The sequence below is a fragment of the Pteropus vampyrus genome, unplaced genomic scaffold (assembly GCF_000151845.1).
Source record: "Pteropus vampyrus isolate Shadow unplaced genomic scaffold, Pvam_2.0 Scaffold472, whole genome shotgun sequence".
NCBI lineage: Eukaryota > Metazoa > Chordata > Mammalia > Chiroptera > Pteropodidae > Pteropus > Pteropus vampyrus.
In genome coordinates, this window is record NW_011889253.1 from 219568 (window position 1) to 238116 (window position 18549).

At 35.8% G+C, this 18549-nt stretch overlaps 1 protein-coding gene across 4 annotated transcripts in view; it reads left to right on the plus strand.

Moving 5' to 3' along the window:
- Positions 1 to 18549, plus strand: part of LOC105307037 (integrator complex subunit 6-like) — a 65576-nt gene that overhangs the window by 13652 nt on the left and 33375 nt on the right. For all 4 annotated transcript variants that reach the window (XM_023524564.1, XM_011382401.2, XM_023524566.1 and 1 more), the window contains exons 3-8: positions 10905 to 11054; positions 11809 to 11898; positions 12132 to 12315; positions 12566 to 12694; positions 14956 to 15119; positions 17290 to 17442. In XM_023524564.1, the coding sequence (XP_023380332.1) occupies positions 10905 to 11054; positions 11809 to 11898; positions 12132 to 12315; positions 12566 to 12694; positions 14956 to 15119; positions 17290 to 17442 (870 nt within the window). The remainder of the gene's footprint in view (positions 1 to 10904; positions 11055 to 11808; positions 11899 to 12131; positions 12316 to 12565; positions 12695 to 14955; positions 15120 to 17289; positions 17443 to 18549) is intronic.

Below are 18549 nucleotides of genomic sequence, written 5' to 3' on the forward strand. Positions count from 1 at the left end.
TCCCACATATAAGTGATATCATGTGATTTTCAACTTTTTCAGTCTGGCTTATTTCGCTTTGCATGATTATCTCGAGGTTCATCCATGTTGTTGCAAATGGCAGCATTTCATCTCTTCTTATGGCTGAGTAATATTCCATTGTATATATGTACCGCAGCCTCTTTAGCCAACCATCTGTCTGTCGTAGGACACTTTGGTTGCTTCCATGTCCTGGCCACTGTGAATAATGCTGCCATGAACATCGGTGTGCAAATGTCTTTTCAGATATGTGTTTTCAAGTCTTCGGGTTAAATACCCAGTAGAGGGATTGCTGGATCATATAGTAGATCAATTCTTAGTTTTTTGAGGAACCTCCATACTGATTTTAAAAAGTGGTCATAGTACAGCTTGTCTGGTAGATCACACCATCCACTGTCATGTAAATCTGGCAAGATTTGTCACTTCAGCAGGTCTGTAAAGAGTGCTGGGCTAGAAAGCAGGAGACCAAGGTTCTTAGCCACAATCTGCTACTGATCAGGTAGATACATGACCTTGGGCAAGTCACTTAACACTTTTTAGATGTCAATTTTCTTATCTGTAAAATGAAGGGATTAGACTAGATTATTAACATTGTTTCTTCTGAAAAAAGTACAAGGGAAAATTGTATAACTGAAAGGCAGGAAGTGGAATAATTGAGGCATGGAATTCAGGGTGATTTCAAAATTGCTTTAAATATTAGAAAAAATTTTAGAATAAACAGTTCATGTACATGCTTAATGTGCTATATCACACACTTCCTGGTTAAATCAGTAAATGCCACTCCATTTTATTGGTGTCGTTTCTCTTTACTGCCAACAGTTCAGGACAGAGTCCTAGCAATGATTACCTCTGAAGAGTGGAACTGAGAGTTTGGTGAAGAGAGACTAAACTTATATTTTTGTTGAGAGTTTTAACAAAGAATGTGTGCTACTTTTATGATTTTTTTTTGAGAGAATTATTTTTAAAAATTTGTTTGGAGGAAAGAGATGCCATATAATCTTTAGAAAGTAATAAATGGCCTTTCTTTTATCTATCCTCTTCAATGCTTTCTGCAGTATTTGGGTGGCTTAGTATCACTCCTATCCTTGTGTATTTTTCCAAGGCCACTTTTTAAAATTTTTATTTTGTGTATGTGTTCATAAAAAGTGTCTCCTGTCTAAATAATTGAACATGTTATCTGCACAATGGCATTTCTGATCATAGATATTGGTCAATAGCTACCATTGAAATTGTCTGAGAGTAAGAGAGGAAACAACATTTTTATTTGAGCAAGTTTGTCAAGTTCTTTGCAACTCTAAGATGTTTTTTCCTTCAGTAGCAGTGCAATTGATTCCTGTACAAAGGAGAAGAGTTTCTAAAATTCAGTTTCCACAATTTATTTTGATGTTATGTTTTCAACTGAACTCCGAGAGGTTTGCTACGTCATAATTTTATCCTAATTCCCTAGGGTAGGAATTGAAAGCTCATAAATGCATTTTGCAGATATTTTAGACTAATTCTTACAATTGTTTATCCACTAAAAAAATCATATTAGGTATTCTAAAGAGACTGGTAACACAAAATGGTGATCTTGTGTCAGTAGAATTAAACTGTGAATCATTTATTTGCCTAGTTTATATTATTTTTATTTTTAAATTTATTTTTCAATTACAGTTGACATAAAATACTATATTAGTTTCAGATTGCCCAGTTTATTTTAAAATATGTGGTCATGAGAATCTTTAGCCATCTGCTGAAGAAACGATTCAGCAGGCCACAGACTGTCAAATAAGTTTTTGCAATATATTAGGGGATCGATTTCTTAAGAACAGTTTTAAAAAGTAGAAGACTCAAGTAGGTTAGAATTCTTTCATGGATTTTGATTGGTAGTATTTCCCAAAGTGTGTTCATGAAAATTGGTGGACTGAACCACAGAATGGTAGCAGTTCAGGACACTAAAATGTGCCCTTGAGAAAGTAACTTTGACAAAAAGGAATCCAAGATAATTGGATAGTCTTTTTTTCATTTTTTCCAATTACAGTTGACATTCAATATTATATTACATAATATTCAATATCATATAATGTAGTGGTTAGACATTTATATAACGTACAAAGTGGTCCCTACCCCCATTAGTCTAGTACCACCTGGCACTATACATAGTTATAATATTATTGACTACATTCCCTACTCTGTACTTCACATCCCCCTGACTGTTTTGAAACTGCCAATTTGTACTCCTTAATTCCTTCACCCTTTTCACCCAGCCCCGCAACACCCCTCCCATCTGACAGCCATCATATTGTTCTCTGTATCTGTGAGACTGTTTCTGTTTTGTTTGTTCATTTATTTTGTTTTTTAGAGTCCATGCATAAGTGAAATCATATGATATTTGTCTCTCTGTGTCTGATTTATTTCACTTAGCATAGTACCCTCTAGGTCCATGGAAATTGTTACAAATGGTAAGATTTTATTCTTTTTTTAGGGCTGAGTAATATTCTATTGTTTATATGTACGATCTCTTCTTTATCCAGTTAGTAATATTCTATTGTTTATATGTACGATCTCTTCTTTATCCAGTTATCTACTGATGGACGTTTAGGTTGCTTTCATATTTGGCTACTGTAAATAATGCTGCAGTGAACATAGGGATGCATATATCTTTGAATTAGTGTTTTGGATTTCTTTGATAAATACCTGGAGGTGGAATTGCTGGGTCATAAGGTAGTTCTGTTTTTAATGTTTTGAGGAACCTCCATAGTGGCTACACCAATTTGCAGTCTCACCAGCAGTGCACAAGTGTTCCCTTTTCTCCACAACCTCACCAACGCTTGTTGTTTGTTGATTTGTTGATGATGGCCATTTGGACAAGTATGAGGTAATATCTCATTGTGGTCTTAATTTGCATTTCTCTGATGATTAGTGATGGTGAGCATCTTTTCATATGTCTATTGGCCATCTGTATGTCCTCTTTGTAGAAATGTCTATTTAGGTCCTCTGCCCATTTTTTAATCAGGTTGTTTTTTCTGGTGTTAAGTTGTATGAATTCTTTATCAGTTTTGGATATTAACCCCTTATCGAATGTATCTTTGGTGAACATCTTCTACCACTCAGTAGGTTGTCTTTTAATTTTGCTGATGATTTCTTTTGCTGTATAAAAACTTTTTAGTTAGATGTATTCCTATTTGTTTACTTTTGTTTCCTTTTTTTTGGATATTCTTAAAATAAGTAATTTTATAAGTAAAAGCTATATTAGTATTCATAAAACACAGAAAAATAGAATGCCTCTTTTGAACCTAGAAGTGTATCAATACTTTGAGTCAAGTGAGAAAACCACCAAAAAAGTGAAATCAGGCCAAATTACTAGAGTATTAAGGGAAAAAAATTGTATCTGATAGAAGCAGAAAATGTAATGCAAGAAGAAAGTTTTAAAAGGAGATACAAGTCTACAACCAAGAATACTTTACCCAGCAAAGGTATCATTTAGAGTGGAAAGACAGATAAAGAGCTTCCCAGACAAAAATAAGCTAAAGGAATTTATCAACACCAAGCCAGTATTACAGGAAATGTTGAAGGGACTTCTTTAAGAAGAAAAAGCATGTATCAAAATCATGAATAAAAAAATGGTAATATTTACATATCTATCAATGAGTACATCAAATGGTAAAGAATTAAGTGCTCCAACCAAAGGATGGGGTGGCTGAATGGATAAAAAAACAAGACCCCTACATATGTTGCCTACAAGAGACTCACTTCAGATTAAAAGACACACATAGACTAAAAGGAAGGGGATGGAAAATGATATGGCCTTGATGGACCTAGAGGATATTACACTGAATGAAATAAATCAGAGAGAGACAACACATGATTTCACATACATACAGAATCTAAAGAACAAAAAAACAACAATAATAACAAAAATGGAAACAAACTCATAGATACAGAGAATATTTTGAGGCGTACTAGGCAGGATGGAAGTTGGGGGGATGGTGAAAAAGGGCAAAGGGATTAAGAAATACAAATGGCTAGTTACCAAATAGTCATGGAGATAGAAAGTGTAGCATAAGGAAAATAGTCAACGATGTTGTAATAAATATGTAAGAGAGAAGAGGGGCACTAGATTTAGTAAGGTGATCACTTGAGCTCTAATTAGTTTGTTGTACAACTGAGACTAATATATTATTATATGCCAGCTATAATTGAAAAAAAAAACCTCATTGAATTGTGCAATGTAAATATGAGCAACTAATTGTCTATTTCAATAAAGCTGGGAAAAATTTTTAAAAATAAAAAATAAAGTTAAAAAAGAAATATCTTTAGTAAACAGTAGTAGTAATCAAAAACAATTTGTTACATTAAAAATGATTCTTTTACTTTAATCAAAAAAAGAGAGATACAATAAACAAGACAATTCCAATCTTTTAATGATACGGCATCTTCCTAATGTGTACTTCACAATTTTAACAATCTACTTTATAGGTAAGCTAGCTGTAAACGTAATTTAAAAAGACATTTGAACATTTTAAGGTGATTCGGCTATCACAGTGTTCTGTTTACCTAAAGGGGCAAGAAAACCTTTTTTAGATCTGTCAGAGTTGTGATCAATTTTAGTTGTGAGAAAAAAATTCTTGAAGTTGAAAAGTTTTAACTTGCACAAATATTCCATATATGGCTAAGGGCAAAGACCAAGGGGAAAGTCATTTGTCTCCTCAGGAGACAGAGTTGATTAGAAAAGCAGGGCTTCTTATTTTTTATGTTATTCTTTCTCACTGGTCAGTTTACCAACAAAAGAGCAGTTTGTGATGATAAAGATGATAGAATGTTAAGTTGGAGAAGAAAAGTTGGTTGAAAAAATGCTGTTGAAAATGATTTATTCAAATTGTCTGAGTTGTTGCAGAACAAGTTTCCCCCAAACATGTAGAGAGCAGATGGAAAAAGGAAAATAGTTTATCTTTCAGCAAGAGAAATGATGGTGCTACTAAATTTAGACTCTTTGGCTTTAACTTGCGACATCTGGGAAAATATTCAAATCCGTTAATCATCTAGTACGTAGCCACCTAGAAGAGCCCAAGGTCCAGGATAGCCTTCTCTGTGGGATAACAAAGGGCAAATATTACCAGGATGATTTCATTTCCTTTAATAAAAGATAAAACATTTTGTCAAGGAGAGGGAACATGTATTGTATCTCCAGATTCCAGCAAGACTTTCGGGTGTGTATGCCCCACATGTGTCAATTCAGTGGCTCAGCACCGAGTCAGAGGGACATAGTAAGTGTTGCTTTCTAGTGAGAGGTTCTCTCGCTGTGGTGTGAGAGAGACTGGCTGGTGACAATTTAAAAAATAGAAGAATTATTTTGCTCTTTGAAAAGATTCACTGTCATTCCCTTTCAATAGCTATTACTCTAGAGAATTTTAATTTTTCTATTTTTTTTTTTGATTTACAAATATTCAATTGACATAGTTTTTAAGGGGCACTTCTCTTGTGGAAAGTTAGATGCAGCTGCCCTAAAAATGTTTTCCAGTTACCTTAGATGGGCAAATTAATAGCATGTTTATTACATTAATTAAATTTGCACATTATACGAAGTCTGACCAGGTCATCTATGTTTTGGAAAAGGATTATAAGTGACTTTTAGAGATAGAACAAGGGTTTTCTGAAAGGGATCCAACATCACTCCCACATCCCCTTTCAAGGACAGTTGATCCGCTTTTATCTCTTTTACTTGCTTATACTTCCTGGCAAGATTTTGATGGAAGAAAGGGTTCTTCTGTTTTAAAAAATAAAAATAAATGAATCAGAGAAATGGTCTGGCCAAAATGGGATGAACTTAGGGAAGGACATGTGTTGGGATGCTGAGGTTTGGGAGAGCCACTAAATAACACCCCTACTTTCCCTCCAACACTGAAACCAATGGAGAAATAAGACACAGGAGCCAGCCAGAGTTCTAAATAACAGCTTTATTCCTGTTAAAAGCTAGACTGGATGATATAGTCTAGATGTGTGTTCACAAAAAGCTTCCAAATAGTTCACACGTTGACAGACCTCCCCAATAGGTCTGTTGGAGGAGCAAAGCCTACCCCTTAAGTACCATATGTCAGAGAGCATGCCAGAAAATTAGAAAGAGCTCAGCAACAGGCTTAGAGGAAGCATGCCAGTTTCCTGTTGCCAAAACCACCAGTCAGATAAGAAGATGGAAATAAGGGTGCAGAGGGTCATAAATAGACCCAGTAAGGGGTAAAGGACTTACTCTGTACCACTTGGCTTTGCTAGTTAGTTACAGCCAGAAATAGACTAGGGTCTTCCAAGTCCTAAGCCACTGCTACAGTTCCCAAATTGGTCTGAATTTAGACATCAGGGAAAATAGGGTTAAATTAAATGAAATTTGGAAATTCTTTTAAACTTATGAACTTCTAAGCTAATATAACAGGACATGTCTATAAGGTGAATATGCAGAATATGTAGAAGGATCTCTAGTATAGTGGTATAAATTGGTGGGCTCTCACATTGGGTTACTTGGATTCAGATCCTGGCTGTGTCATTTACTAGTTGTTTGATCTGGACAAGTTTCTTATCCTCTCTGAGCCTCAGTGTGCTCATCTATAAAATGGAAATAGTAATAGTACCAACTTCATGGTTATGAGGCTCAAATGAGAAGGATACACATAAATGCCATGCTTAGCATAAATGAATTACTGACACATAGTCACTGATAAATATCACCTATGTTTATTGTTTATCATCATCGTCGTCGTTGTCATTTTACTTCTGGGAGACTTAAAACTTGACCTGTGAAGACAATAAACTCTTACTTTTGGATTTCACCCATCCAAGGTTACTCCTTTGTCCTAAACTTCTATGTTTTTGGTCTCCAAGGCTAGAAGTTTTGTAAACATCTTTTACTCTTTCTCCTTTAGGCCAGTGGTCTGTTTGTCACCAAGTCCTACCTTGTTTGTTTAAAATGTTTCTCGATTGTCCCCTACCTCTTCATTCCCATCCTAATTCAAGCCCTGATTCCCACTGGCCTGGAATACTATTCAAGCCTCATAGCTCCTTTTTCCTGACTAGTTTCTTCTCCAGTCTGTCCTATATGTCACTGCCAGACTGACCTTCCTGAAGCACTGCTTTGATCCTGTTTTTCCTCCTATCTTGGAATCTATAATGAGTTTATTGTGTGCTGAAGCAAAGCCAAGGTCTCCTGCCTGACCTTCAGGTCCTTCTAGAACATCTCTGTCCAATAGATATATGATGCCAGCCAGACACAAAATTGAAAATTTTCTAGTAGCCACATTAAGAAGTAAAAAGGAACAAGTGAAACTTATAGTAATATATTTTATTTAACTGAACATATTAAAAAACATTATCATTTCAACATGTACTCAATATAAAAATAAATGAGATATTTTCATTCTTTTTTCCTTTTGTTCCAAGTTCTCAAAGTCCTATGTGAATTTTACACTTATATCACATCTCAAGTCAGACTAGCTATGTTTCAAGTGCTCAGTAGCCATATGTGACTGAGGGCTACTGTATTATTGCAACCGTAGAGTGTGACTCACTACCACTGTCACCCCCACAAACAAGACATACCTAAATCTTACTTCTTCCTGGTTTGTTAAAACAAAATAGGGATGGTAATACCATCCCTATTTTATAGGGTTGTTCTAAGCAAATGGAACTGTGGAAGTGCTTTGTAAGCTGTAAAGCTCCATGAGAATATAGGGAAGCTATTATTGGGAGTAAAGGTTTTACTGATATATGACAGTAGGATATCTTTGGAGTAATTTGAAAGAAAAGACAGTATTAAGAAGGTAAATGAACTGTCCCGAATTCATTTATGAAAAATATCAACTTCAAGCAATGAAGGGAAAAATATAAACATATTCTTTCTCCCATAGATCTTCATAATTATCTTTTTGAAAGAAATTTGTTACATTAATAAGTTTCTCTAAATATTTAAATTAATCTGTAGGTCCTTTTTCTCCGTCAGCATTCTGAGAAATAGGTTTAGGGGCATTTAGTTCTTCTCTTGAAGGAGCTTATACTGCTACCAAGAAGTTTATTGCTTTGGGTAGTAAATGTAGCTCATAACCTTTGTAGTACTGAGGTAGGAGAAGCATTCAACTTCTTTGTACAGCCCACTTTATTGCAAAGAATTGGAATTGATCGAAAAAACAGAAAGCCAGTGATTCAGGTACAGAAACAATTTGTAAAATGTTTTCAATTTATATCATAAGGGAAATTTTAAAGACTATTCTGATAGGTTGATTAGTAAGACTACTAACAACCAGAGGACACATTATTTTAAATATCTTGTGGCTCTCAAGAGTTCAACAATTACTGTAGATATAACTCTAAGTTTACAGTGTGGGAACTAAGATTGCAAATGAAGTAACTCCAAAAAAAAAAAAAAGCCAACTTTATAAAGTAGCTTCTGGGTGAGTGACCCCACTGTTTACAAGTTTGCCCAAGCCAGAAACCTCAACCTAATGTATCACCCTTTCTCCCTCACCCATCCTTCTAATTAGCTACTAAGTCCTTATGACTCCATCTCTAAAATACTTCTTTTATCTTTAACCTCCTGTCCATCCCCATTGCAGGCTTTCATCACTTTTCTTATAAGTTGTTGCAACAATCTTCAAACCAGTTTCCCTGCCTCAAGCTTCAGCTTCCCCTCTACTCCACAATTTATTCTCCAACTCTCAGCAGAATGATCTTGCTAAAATACAGATCTGATCATGCCACTCCCCTAATTAAAAACCTGAAGTTATTCCAGGGCCGACAGATAAAATCAACACTACTGAGCACAATGTACAAAGCACATTAATTACCATCAGAGCCTGACTATCAGCTTTGCCTCCTGCCATGTACCCAGAAAAATGATAATCAATTTTCTTGTGGTTCCCCAGGAAGCCCTATCCTCTTATGAACTCTGTTCTCTTCCTTTGGACCATCCCCTCCAATCTTCACTTCGGTGTGGGAGTTTCATGATCTTCATGTCCTTCAGCATCCTCAAATGCCCCATCTTCTGTGAGAAGCCTTCCCTAAATCTCTGATCCTTTGTTCTCTCAGTCTCCATAACTGCATTCTTTATTCCTTTGTGGCATGAACTTCTTAAGGCTAATTCCTCTCTATATCTCCAGCATGTAACATTCTGCCCAGTATAGCATAATTAGTCCATAAAAATTGTTGAATAAGTAAAGGAAAGAATTGATGTTATCCCTCCCAAATGTACACCTTTCCCATCTACTCCAAAGAAGAAAGCTAATTTTTGAATTCACTATGATTTGTAATTATCTGCTGATATTTCTAGGTATCTGATGGGGACAATTAAAATCATAATTCTTCCTTATAGCTCAAATTTAGATTGTCTAGTCCAGTAAGATTTTGCTTTGGCCACGAGGAATTATTCTAATGCCCTACTTTCTCCAGGTACTAAAAGTCATAAAATCTGGCCAGAAGAATACATGGAAAGCTTTTTACATTTAGATCCTTTAATCTATAAAATATTTTAGGAATATTAAAAAAAACTAAGCACATGTTTAATTTCACAGAATCTCAAACTATTATTGGACTGGAATGGATCTTAACCAGGAGCACCTTCACCTCATATGGTTATGAGGACTGTGTACTCTTCAACCTTAGGGGACACCATTCTCATGAATTACAATGTGAATGACTTTCCTCCAGGGTTGTATCATGCACAGCCTTACACAGCGTCTCTTATTATCTAATCATCTTCATTTTCAGATAATGAAATTTAAGTTCTAAGAACCAACAGTTTTGCTCAAGGTCACATAGTACTTCATGGTATGGTGCAGTCAATAATCTTCTTCCTCTCTGCCTCTCAGTCATTCTGATCCAAATTGCTTCAGAAAACTGAAACTAAAAAGATAATGTTTGCTATCATTGTGTGGATAATGGACAGTATGGTTTATCTCTGTATTTTCTCTTGCTTTCTACTTCCAGCTATACTGACCTGGTCAGCATGACTTCAGCATTCAGAATGTTACTGCTGCCTTGAAGGCTACTAAGATTCAAGTGGCTGTTTGTCCCACCAAGTTGCCAAGATATGCTGTCTACCCTCTCCCTTGCTGGCTTACTCTACTGTGACCTACTGTTAGCTACCATCTTCTTTTGGCTTCTTTTCTTGGCATTGTGTGCTGCTTTGTTAATATAACCATTACTGACCAGTTGACACAATCCTTTCCTTCTGTTCTATAAACCATTCGATCACAGCATGTTGGCTGTTGACCTTGGGTCTTTGGTTCTTTGCTGCCATATATAGATGCTGGAGGTGCCTAGAGGGATGCTGCTTCTTTGCCAAAATTTTTTAGTTTCTTTTTTTTTTTCTCTCCTTATTCTAGACTTGGGACCTTCTGAATGCTTGAAGATGCCAGAAGGGTTGTTCCAAATAGTTGTGGCTCTATTCCTATAATTCCTCTTTTACTCTTGTTTCAAGTGAAAATATTGTTTGGGAGGAAAAATTTTAGCTAGAAAAGTTCCTGTAGATCAACTACTCAATAGCTAATTGTTTCTATCAAGAACAGTGCATTTTAAAAAGTACTTCTTACTCCATGATCATTATCATTTCTAACTAAGGAACATACTGAGGTATTTTGTTAGGTTTGATTGAGCCTGAATAGAAAACTGGACGTCTTGAGCCAAAGCCCTCCAGCCATAATGGATGGATACATTGTTTGCATCTTTGCTCTTGATCATTAATGCTGGCAGATATTTCTGAAACTGATGGCTTTAGTTCCACATGATCAGTCAAGATATAGACTAGAATTAAATTAAGGAACTGGTAATGTATTAGAGGTTTGATATTTGCTGTTTAGTAGTTGTTTGCACTTTATATGTTGTTCATTGTATAATCGGGAATTTCTTTGTAAATGTTTGGTTTTCAGGCTGGTTGGAAGGAAAATCACGCAACATTCATGAGTGAACTAAAAAATCTTCAGGCTTCTGGACTGACTACTCTTGGTCAAGCTCTAAGATCCTCATTTGATTTGTTAAATCTCAATAGATTAATATCTGGAATAGACAATTATGGACAGGTAAAAAAATTTTTGAGTGAGTACAGCTAATTTATTTTGGTGACTTGGGGTAAGAATTTAAAATTGGGTATGGTTACCAAGTTTTCTGCTATTTTTCATAACTTCCAAAAAGAAGCCCATGTATCTTTAAAATTACATATATATGTATAATAAAATTATATATAATATTGCCTACCCATCATATCATCAGATATCTGAGAATGGGATGAATAAATTGCTGAGAAATATTGGAACAAGACAATTGAAGAGAAACTTTCAGTGTCCATAACTCTCTCATCCCTCCCAATTCAATGGAAAAGCTCTAAAATGAGAGGGAGGCAGAAGAGCATTTGCTGCTGCTACCATTGTCCTTTCCTACCAATAAAACCTCTGCTCACAACCAGAGTCACTAATGTCCCCATCTGTGCCAGGATTTTGACTCAGGTGAATGAATTCACGAGTGTGGATGATGCAGCCATTATAATCTCTTTATTATCTTTCTTTTATGATTACTTGGAAAGCAGAGGGAGAGGAGTATTTGGATGTTATAGTTTGAGAGTTCCTGAATTATAAGAATTCCTCAGTTTATTCTGAATGTTACCTCTTCAGGGCTTATTATTTTGATTCCCACCCACTTAGTCCCTAATCTTTTCCTTCTTATTTATCCAGGCAAATTTTATCACACACTTGGGAGATCACTGGCAAGCCAAATGTAAAAGTTTAAATACAATTTTATTACTTTACATGGCTCTAATACTTTTTAAATGTATTGTAGGGGAGAAATCCATTTTTTTTAGAACCATCTATTTTAATTACCATCACAGATGGAAACAAGTTAACAAGTACGGCTGGTGTTCAAGAAGAGGTGAGATTTCATTTAAAATTCTTTCATTTAAATGGCAGAGAACATGCAGCTATTTCTGTGGGAGGCATAAATTTCTAGTTAAGTTTAATCAAACCTTACATCTTGGTAATCTTTGAAATATTGCTTCATTTTCTTGAGTACATGAAAGAAAAGTGAACCCTTTAATTCTTTAACTCTCTCTCCACTTTCGTATGGGTTGTTATGATGAAACTTTTCACATTTTGCCTTATCAGCTTCACCTTCCTTTGAATTCTCCTCTGCCTGGAAGTGAACTAACCAAAGAACCTTTTCGTTGGGATCAAAGATTATTTGCTCTGGTGTTGCGTTTGCCTGGATTGGCTTCTACTGAACCAGAGCAATTAGGGAGTGTACCAACTGATGAATCTGCCATCACACAAATGTGTGAAGTCACTGGAGGTATTGGCAATATTTAATATTTCTAAAAGAAGAATTCAGGGCAGCAGGGTATAGTTCTTTTTTAAATGCCATATCCAGTCTTTACTTCAGAATATTTTAATTCTGCTGCTTAAGCTTATCATTAGTGTGATGTTTGCTGCCAATGTAGTTATGATTATTTCAAGTTGTATTTTAAGATTTCAAATGCTTGTATTTTAATGTGGTATTTTATTTGATCAAATTTGTACTATTTGTTTTTCCTTTGGTATAGGTCGCTCCTACTGTGTTAGAACACAAAGAATGTTGAATCAGTGTTTAGAATCTCTAGTTCAAAAAGTTCAGAGTGGTGTAGTTATTAACTTTGAGAAAACGGGACCAGATCCACCTCCTATTGGAGAAGGTACAGTAGATAACTTTGTTTTTATCTTATAGTGTTATATAAGAGAATGATCTGCATTTGGGAAGATATTAAACTAATCATAACAGACACAGTCTTCACTGTCCACATGCATTCAAGTGGTTACAAACATCCATCCAAACAACTGCCATTTATATATAGCCTATATATAGGTGTCAGGTGGCCAAATTCTAGAAATTTGACAATAATTCATTGTCAAAACTTCTTAAGAAAATTCTTTCTTTTCTCTACCCATTTCATATTCCGTGGTCCCAGTCTTAGGATGACACTGATTTATTCACCTCTCCATGAAATATCTGGAGATTCACTACGGAGTGCTACTTAATTAGCAATCTGATTTTGGTCTTATGAGTGCCAGATGTCCCAGGCTATCCTTATGAAAGCTTGTGTTTGTTCCTGCTTGTCAGCAAGTGATTGTGAATGTTTATGCAGGAACTGCTAGCATTCTATAAGATCCTACACAAGTATTTTCCACTTTTTAACTGCAGAACTTTTTCTCTTCAAAGGAGGTTTTACTGAAAGTTCAATATCTTAAAATAGATGAAAGCAGAGCTACTTTGGTATAGAGGAAGGGACTTCTCCCTCAAATCATACGTGCATCGCAGGGCCCTCAGAGCACTGTTATAGGCTATTGCTTCTCCTCATTCCTGTCAGTTCACACACATAAACACATGTGTGTACCTGGACTCCATCATTACCACAGTGTCTGTCTTATCTGATCCATACATTTTAATTGCTGCAGCCGTAATCCGTTGTAGCTGCCTCGAGAACCAAAGGGGCTAAGTGCACAGGCACAGAAAGACACATGTTTTTGTCTGAAACAGTGAATCCTGATCTTTTGCTATTTACTTCATGGAATCCTTTGAGAGACTGTTGGAAAAATAGAGATCTCTCTTCCTCGAAAAATGGACATAGGCCACATACACAATTTTATATTTAATTTCAGGGATTTCTTGGATTCCAGTTTAAGAACACCTGCCATAGAAGACTGAGGCTTCACAGCCTATTTTAAATTACATTAATCATAAAGAAAGGACACATTATATTGCTAACAATTGACTGCTCAATCCATAATTTTGTGTTCATTACCTTAACATGAACTGAGAACTTTTATACTGAAAACTTATTGGATTTGGTATCATGTAAATAGCACACATTTTCTTCATAGCTCTATTTCCCCTTTGTCCAGAGTTGTTAATCTTTGAGATTCTGATGAAAGCTAAGAACTCTCTCCTCAGAAAAATGCATATCCCTAGAATTGTGAGCTCAATTTCAGGGGCATCGCTTGTTCTCCTGAAGCCATTACATGTATTCCCTAGAGCTCCATAGACCCCAATAAATCTCCTGGTCTAAAGTACTTGCTTGTTTAAAAGAATGTTTAATAAATAAATCAAATGACCTATAGTTTAGGAAAAATGAACCTCAAATCATTAAAACATCTTTTACAAATATAATTTAAACTAATGAATGATCTCATTAAATGTTACGTAACTCTGCCTTGCTGTGTTTTCGAGGACAAATAAAATATGCTAGTCTAAATAATTAAAATGCAGTTGGGATACATTATGCAGCATTATACAGTGTTCAGTTTCCTTGGAATTTTAATTGTGATGGGGAAACTGTAATGGATTAGTCCACGAACAACTTGATACATTTGTTTTGTGTTCCCTCTCCTAACTATACACATAGATTATATTGTCAGCACTGCTTCTGCCTTTGAGTGAATTTGAACAGTTTTTATTTTGCCTTTGTGGTTATTGGTTCTAGCTCTTTAGTAAAGAACACTTTTGTCATCTAATGGAGAATAGAAAGAAAATCTAAATGGAATATATGACCTATTTTGTCAGATTCCAAAAATGTAAAACTATACCAGGGAATGGACAGTTTCATTTGCCTGATTTGGAAAAATAACTGTAGTAGTTTGATGTGTTTAATTTCTGTGTCCGAATATCAGAAAATTTAAAACTAGTTTTACAATAATTTTCCATAGTCTACATATCGTGGTCATAATTAAGGATGGGAGGGGTGGGATGTTAGATTAGAAGGGGTGGATTAGATGAAGGAGTTGTAAGAGAGAACATTCACTAATCTTAGTAGAGTTGCTTTTTTTCTTCCATTTTTCATGAATCACTGTTTTGGTTTTGTTTTGTACTTTGCTTTTAGCAAAGTAAATAAAAATTGTACAAGATCAGCAGCTGTAAAAAGCAATTCATGCCTTAGTCTGTCTTTTGTTTAACTTTTAGATGGACTTATGGATTCATCTAGGCCAAGTAATTCATTTGCTGCTCAACCATGGCATAGTTGTCATAAGCTCATTTACGTACGACCTAACTCTAAAACTGGTGTTCCTGTTGGACATTGGCCAATTCCAGAATCCTTTTGGCCAGATCAGAATTTACCTTCTCTAGTAAGTATCATAAAATAAAAGATAAACATCATTCTGGATTTTGAATTTGCTGATTACAGTGAGCCTTTTAAAATAGCTTTAAGGCTTTTAAGCCATTCCTTGTCTCTTGCCAGAAGTCTAGCTTGTACCTAAAAGCAAGAGAAGATTTTCTAGTCTGCATTCTTTCTTTCAGTTGCCTTTATCGCTTGAACTGCCCTCTTTGGATGTTAAAACATTGTAATTTTTGATGCTGTTACAATCTGTGACTTGGTTTTTATTTCAGAGCAGCTGGCTTGATTTACATGATAAACACAACATCTAAGAAGTGCTGGCATTGATTTTCATGTACATCCTCAGGAAATTCAAACTTACTCTGCACCTTGTATAAATAGGCTCTAGAAACATTCAAAACAGAGGTCATTGTACTTCTTCCTAGGGTATCATGAGACAACTAGTGGAATTTTGTGGACCTACTCTTCATATTTTTGTAATCAATAGACTTGTGTTCCTTGGCAATGTACCTTTAAATGATGGATAATTAAGCAATATTTTTTAAATGATCTCTATGCATGAGCTTGTCTTTTTCGTTCACTGCATTTGGTAGAAGAGGGTTTGATATTGATATTGTAGTTGTTCCTAGTTCCAGATGAACTGGCATTTTGGGGGGTATCTAGTAATTAGAGAAATTATATGAAACTCATTCTCCCTTTCATCTTCCTCCCACCCCCCAGGAGAGAGGAGGAGGTCCACAAAAAGATCACGACTCCTTCAGTTTAGCACTGTCCTGGTTCAGCTAATCAGTAGTCTGTCTAAGTTTTAGAAATTTCTGACATGAGCTGCATTTTTTTCTGGATTACTATTTTTAGGCTCTTGCATTTTTCAGGAATGGCCTTGAAAGGCCTGAATGTACGACTGAAGAACCATTTCAGACCCTGCTGTGGGTGAGGGTAGATCTTTTCCTTCTTCCCTCAGGGCTCCAAGGTGGCACACTTGTCAAATCTCGGTGCACAGCTTCTCTCAGCCGCTTCAAATCCTAGAGTGAATGTTTTGATTACAAAGTTATTTCATTATTGCCAGTGACAGGGCTTCACTCATGTCTTTATTGCTTTCTTATAGGTTTAAATCTAATAAGCCTGAAATATTTTATAAGTTTAATTAAATTAAAATTAAAATCAGAAAAATAACTGGAATAAAGAAATTAAAAGTAACTCACGCATAGTTCATGTTACCATGCCTTTTAGGTTTAAAAACACATTTGAGGGCTATTTTTCTCAGCTTCTAAAACATCTTGTAGGTTTGTAAGTCATAAAGGCAATTGAGCAGGTTTTTTCCCTTTTATAAAGGAAATGGAAATGTTTTGTCATATTCATATTAGTCTTACAGATCTCTCATCAAGAATAGGCAGAGCTGCGTCTCATCCTTATCCCTGGTACTTATCTCAACAGATTGCCCTTGCTGCCACTATTTCTCTGTCCGATGCTCTCCATTCCCACAAACTACACCTCTTAATAAAATGGCTGCTCCGTCAATCTGCTCTGGCACTCCAGGCACACAGGCCTTTGCAGCCCAGTTGAAAGCATCCCCAGCTCTAGCTGTTCAAGGCAAGCATGTGGGTGTGAGAAATGTTGTAAAAATTCACCTGGAAAAAAATTCTACTGGGCTCTGAGTTTTGACTGGCTCGTTTGTGGTCTCTATCTTGCCCTTTCCATGCCTTCACAGTTTTTCATCTTGTTTGTTAGTGGCTCTAGTTCTGTCATTACCTCATTAGAAAGTTTCATAGATTTCTTCTTCCCCAGCAGGATCTGGACTATCTGTACCTCATGGTACAAAGGAATGAAGGGTGGGTGATGCTTGGAGGTGGCAAAGTGGATCTGAAATCCAGGATTCATCCTACTCATTGTAATGACTTATCAAATGTATTCAAAGCAGTTTTATTTTTACTTCACTAAAATTGTAGTTATGATTATTATTACCTTTCCTCTTCCCATTGCCAAGTAGATGGTAGAGGTAAAGAAACTGAGTACCCTCCCCACATCAGCCATTGGTGATGCCTAGAGATCAGATGCACTGTTTCTCAAAACACTAGTCCGATTCTCGGTGATGGTTTATAAAAACATAAATGGGATTGCAGAATTGTTAGAAATGTAAGCTCGGTTGGTAACAAACCATATTTTCCCCTCTTGTTTTTTAGCCTCCACGAACATCTCATCCAGTTGTGAGGTTCTCCTGTGTGGACTGTGAACCAATGGTAATAGACAAACTTCCCTTTGACAAATACGAACTTGAACCTTCACCCTTAACTCAGTACATCCTGGAACGAAAGTCTCCCCATACCTGCTGGCAGGTACTTATCCTTACCTGTTAGATGAATATCTGTAACCACTCTGGGATCTGGAAGTTGTTTTAAGAAGTTTCAGAGGTTAATCTGGGAATAATTAGGCTGAGTCTGTTAATAATGTTTCTCAAAAATGCTATCAAATAAACAACAAAGCCAAGCAAATAATTTCACACTGATATGACTCATTAGTCTACTGTACATTGCCATTTAAGGTAATCAAATCTGATGAAACCTATATATTTGAGGATTTGGAGGATTCCTCTGAGGCCTATCCAGAGACCCCAGGTTAAGAATCCCTAACTTAAGGGATTCAGTTCTTTTCAGCTATGGCATCTGCAGCTGAAGCGAGGTTCTCAGCCTTTAGTGTGATCTTGACAGATTGGAAGGACAAAATATTTTTGACAAAAAGCCATAAGCCCTGAAACGACTTTCTGTATTAGTAATCAAACTTCTTGTAGTACCAAGCACATTGTGTATGTAGTATGGGTTTTACTTGGACAAAGCAAATGCACAACCACTGGTTCTTCCAAGTATGATCCTTCAGCTAGAAAGACTTGCTGACTCGTTACTAGACTCACCTTTAGATTTTAATATATAAAAATCTAGACATGGCAGTCATAGCTTTTTTATTTGGATGTAATAAGGAAGTCCTACACTGTTTGGATGTTTGTTCTTCTTCTAAACTATAGCACCATATAGCAATCAGTAATTTTTAGCTTCTATCTACGCAAGGAACACTTTGAGACTGTCATCTGTTTCATCCTAAAATGTGAGATGATTGCTACTAGTTGTCTTTAAGCTACTTGAATTTTCCAAAGATGCTAAAACCTGGTAGAAAAAAAGGAACAGGCTTAAAGCAAGAATGTAAAAGTGTGATAAAGAGAAAAAATCTCGTAAATATAATATTGAATGAAAGAAGCAGACATAAAAGATCACATATCATATGATTTTACTCTATATACATTTCAAAGAGGTAAAACTGACCTACTCTGTTACAAGTCAGGATAGTAGTTTCTCTTGGGTGCAGAGTAGTGACCACAAAAGAACATAAGGGGTTTTCTGGTCATGTTCTATTTCTTGATCTGAGTACTGGTTACTCATGTGCATTCACTT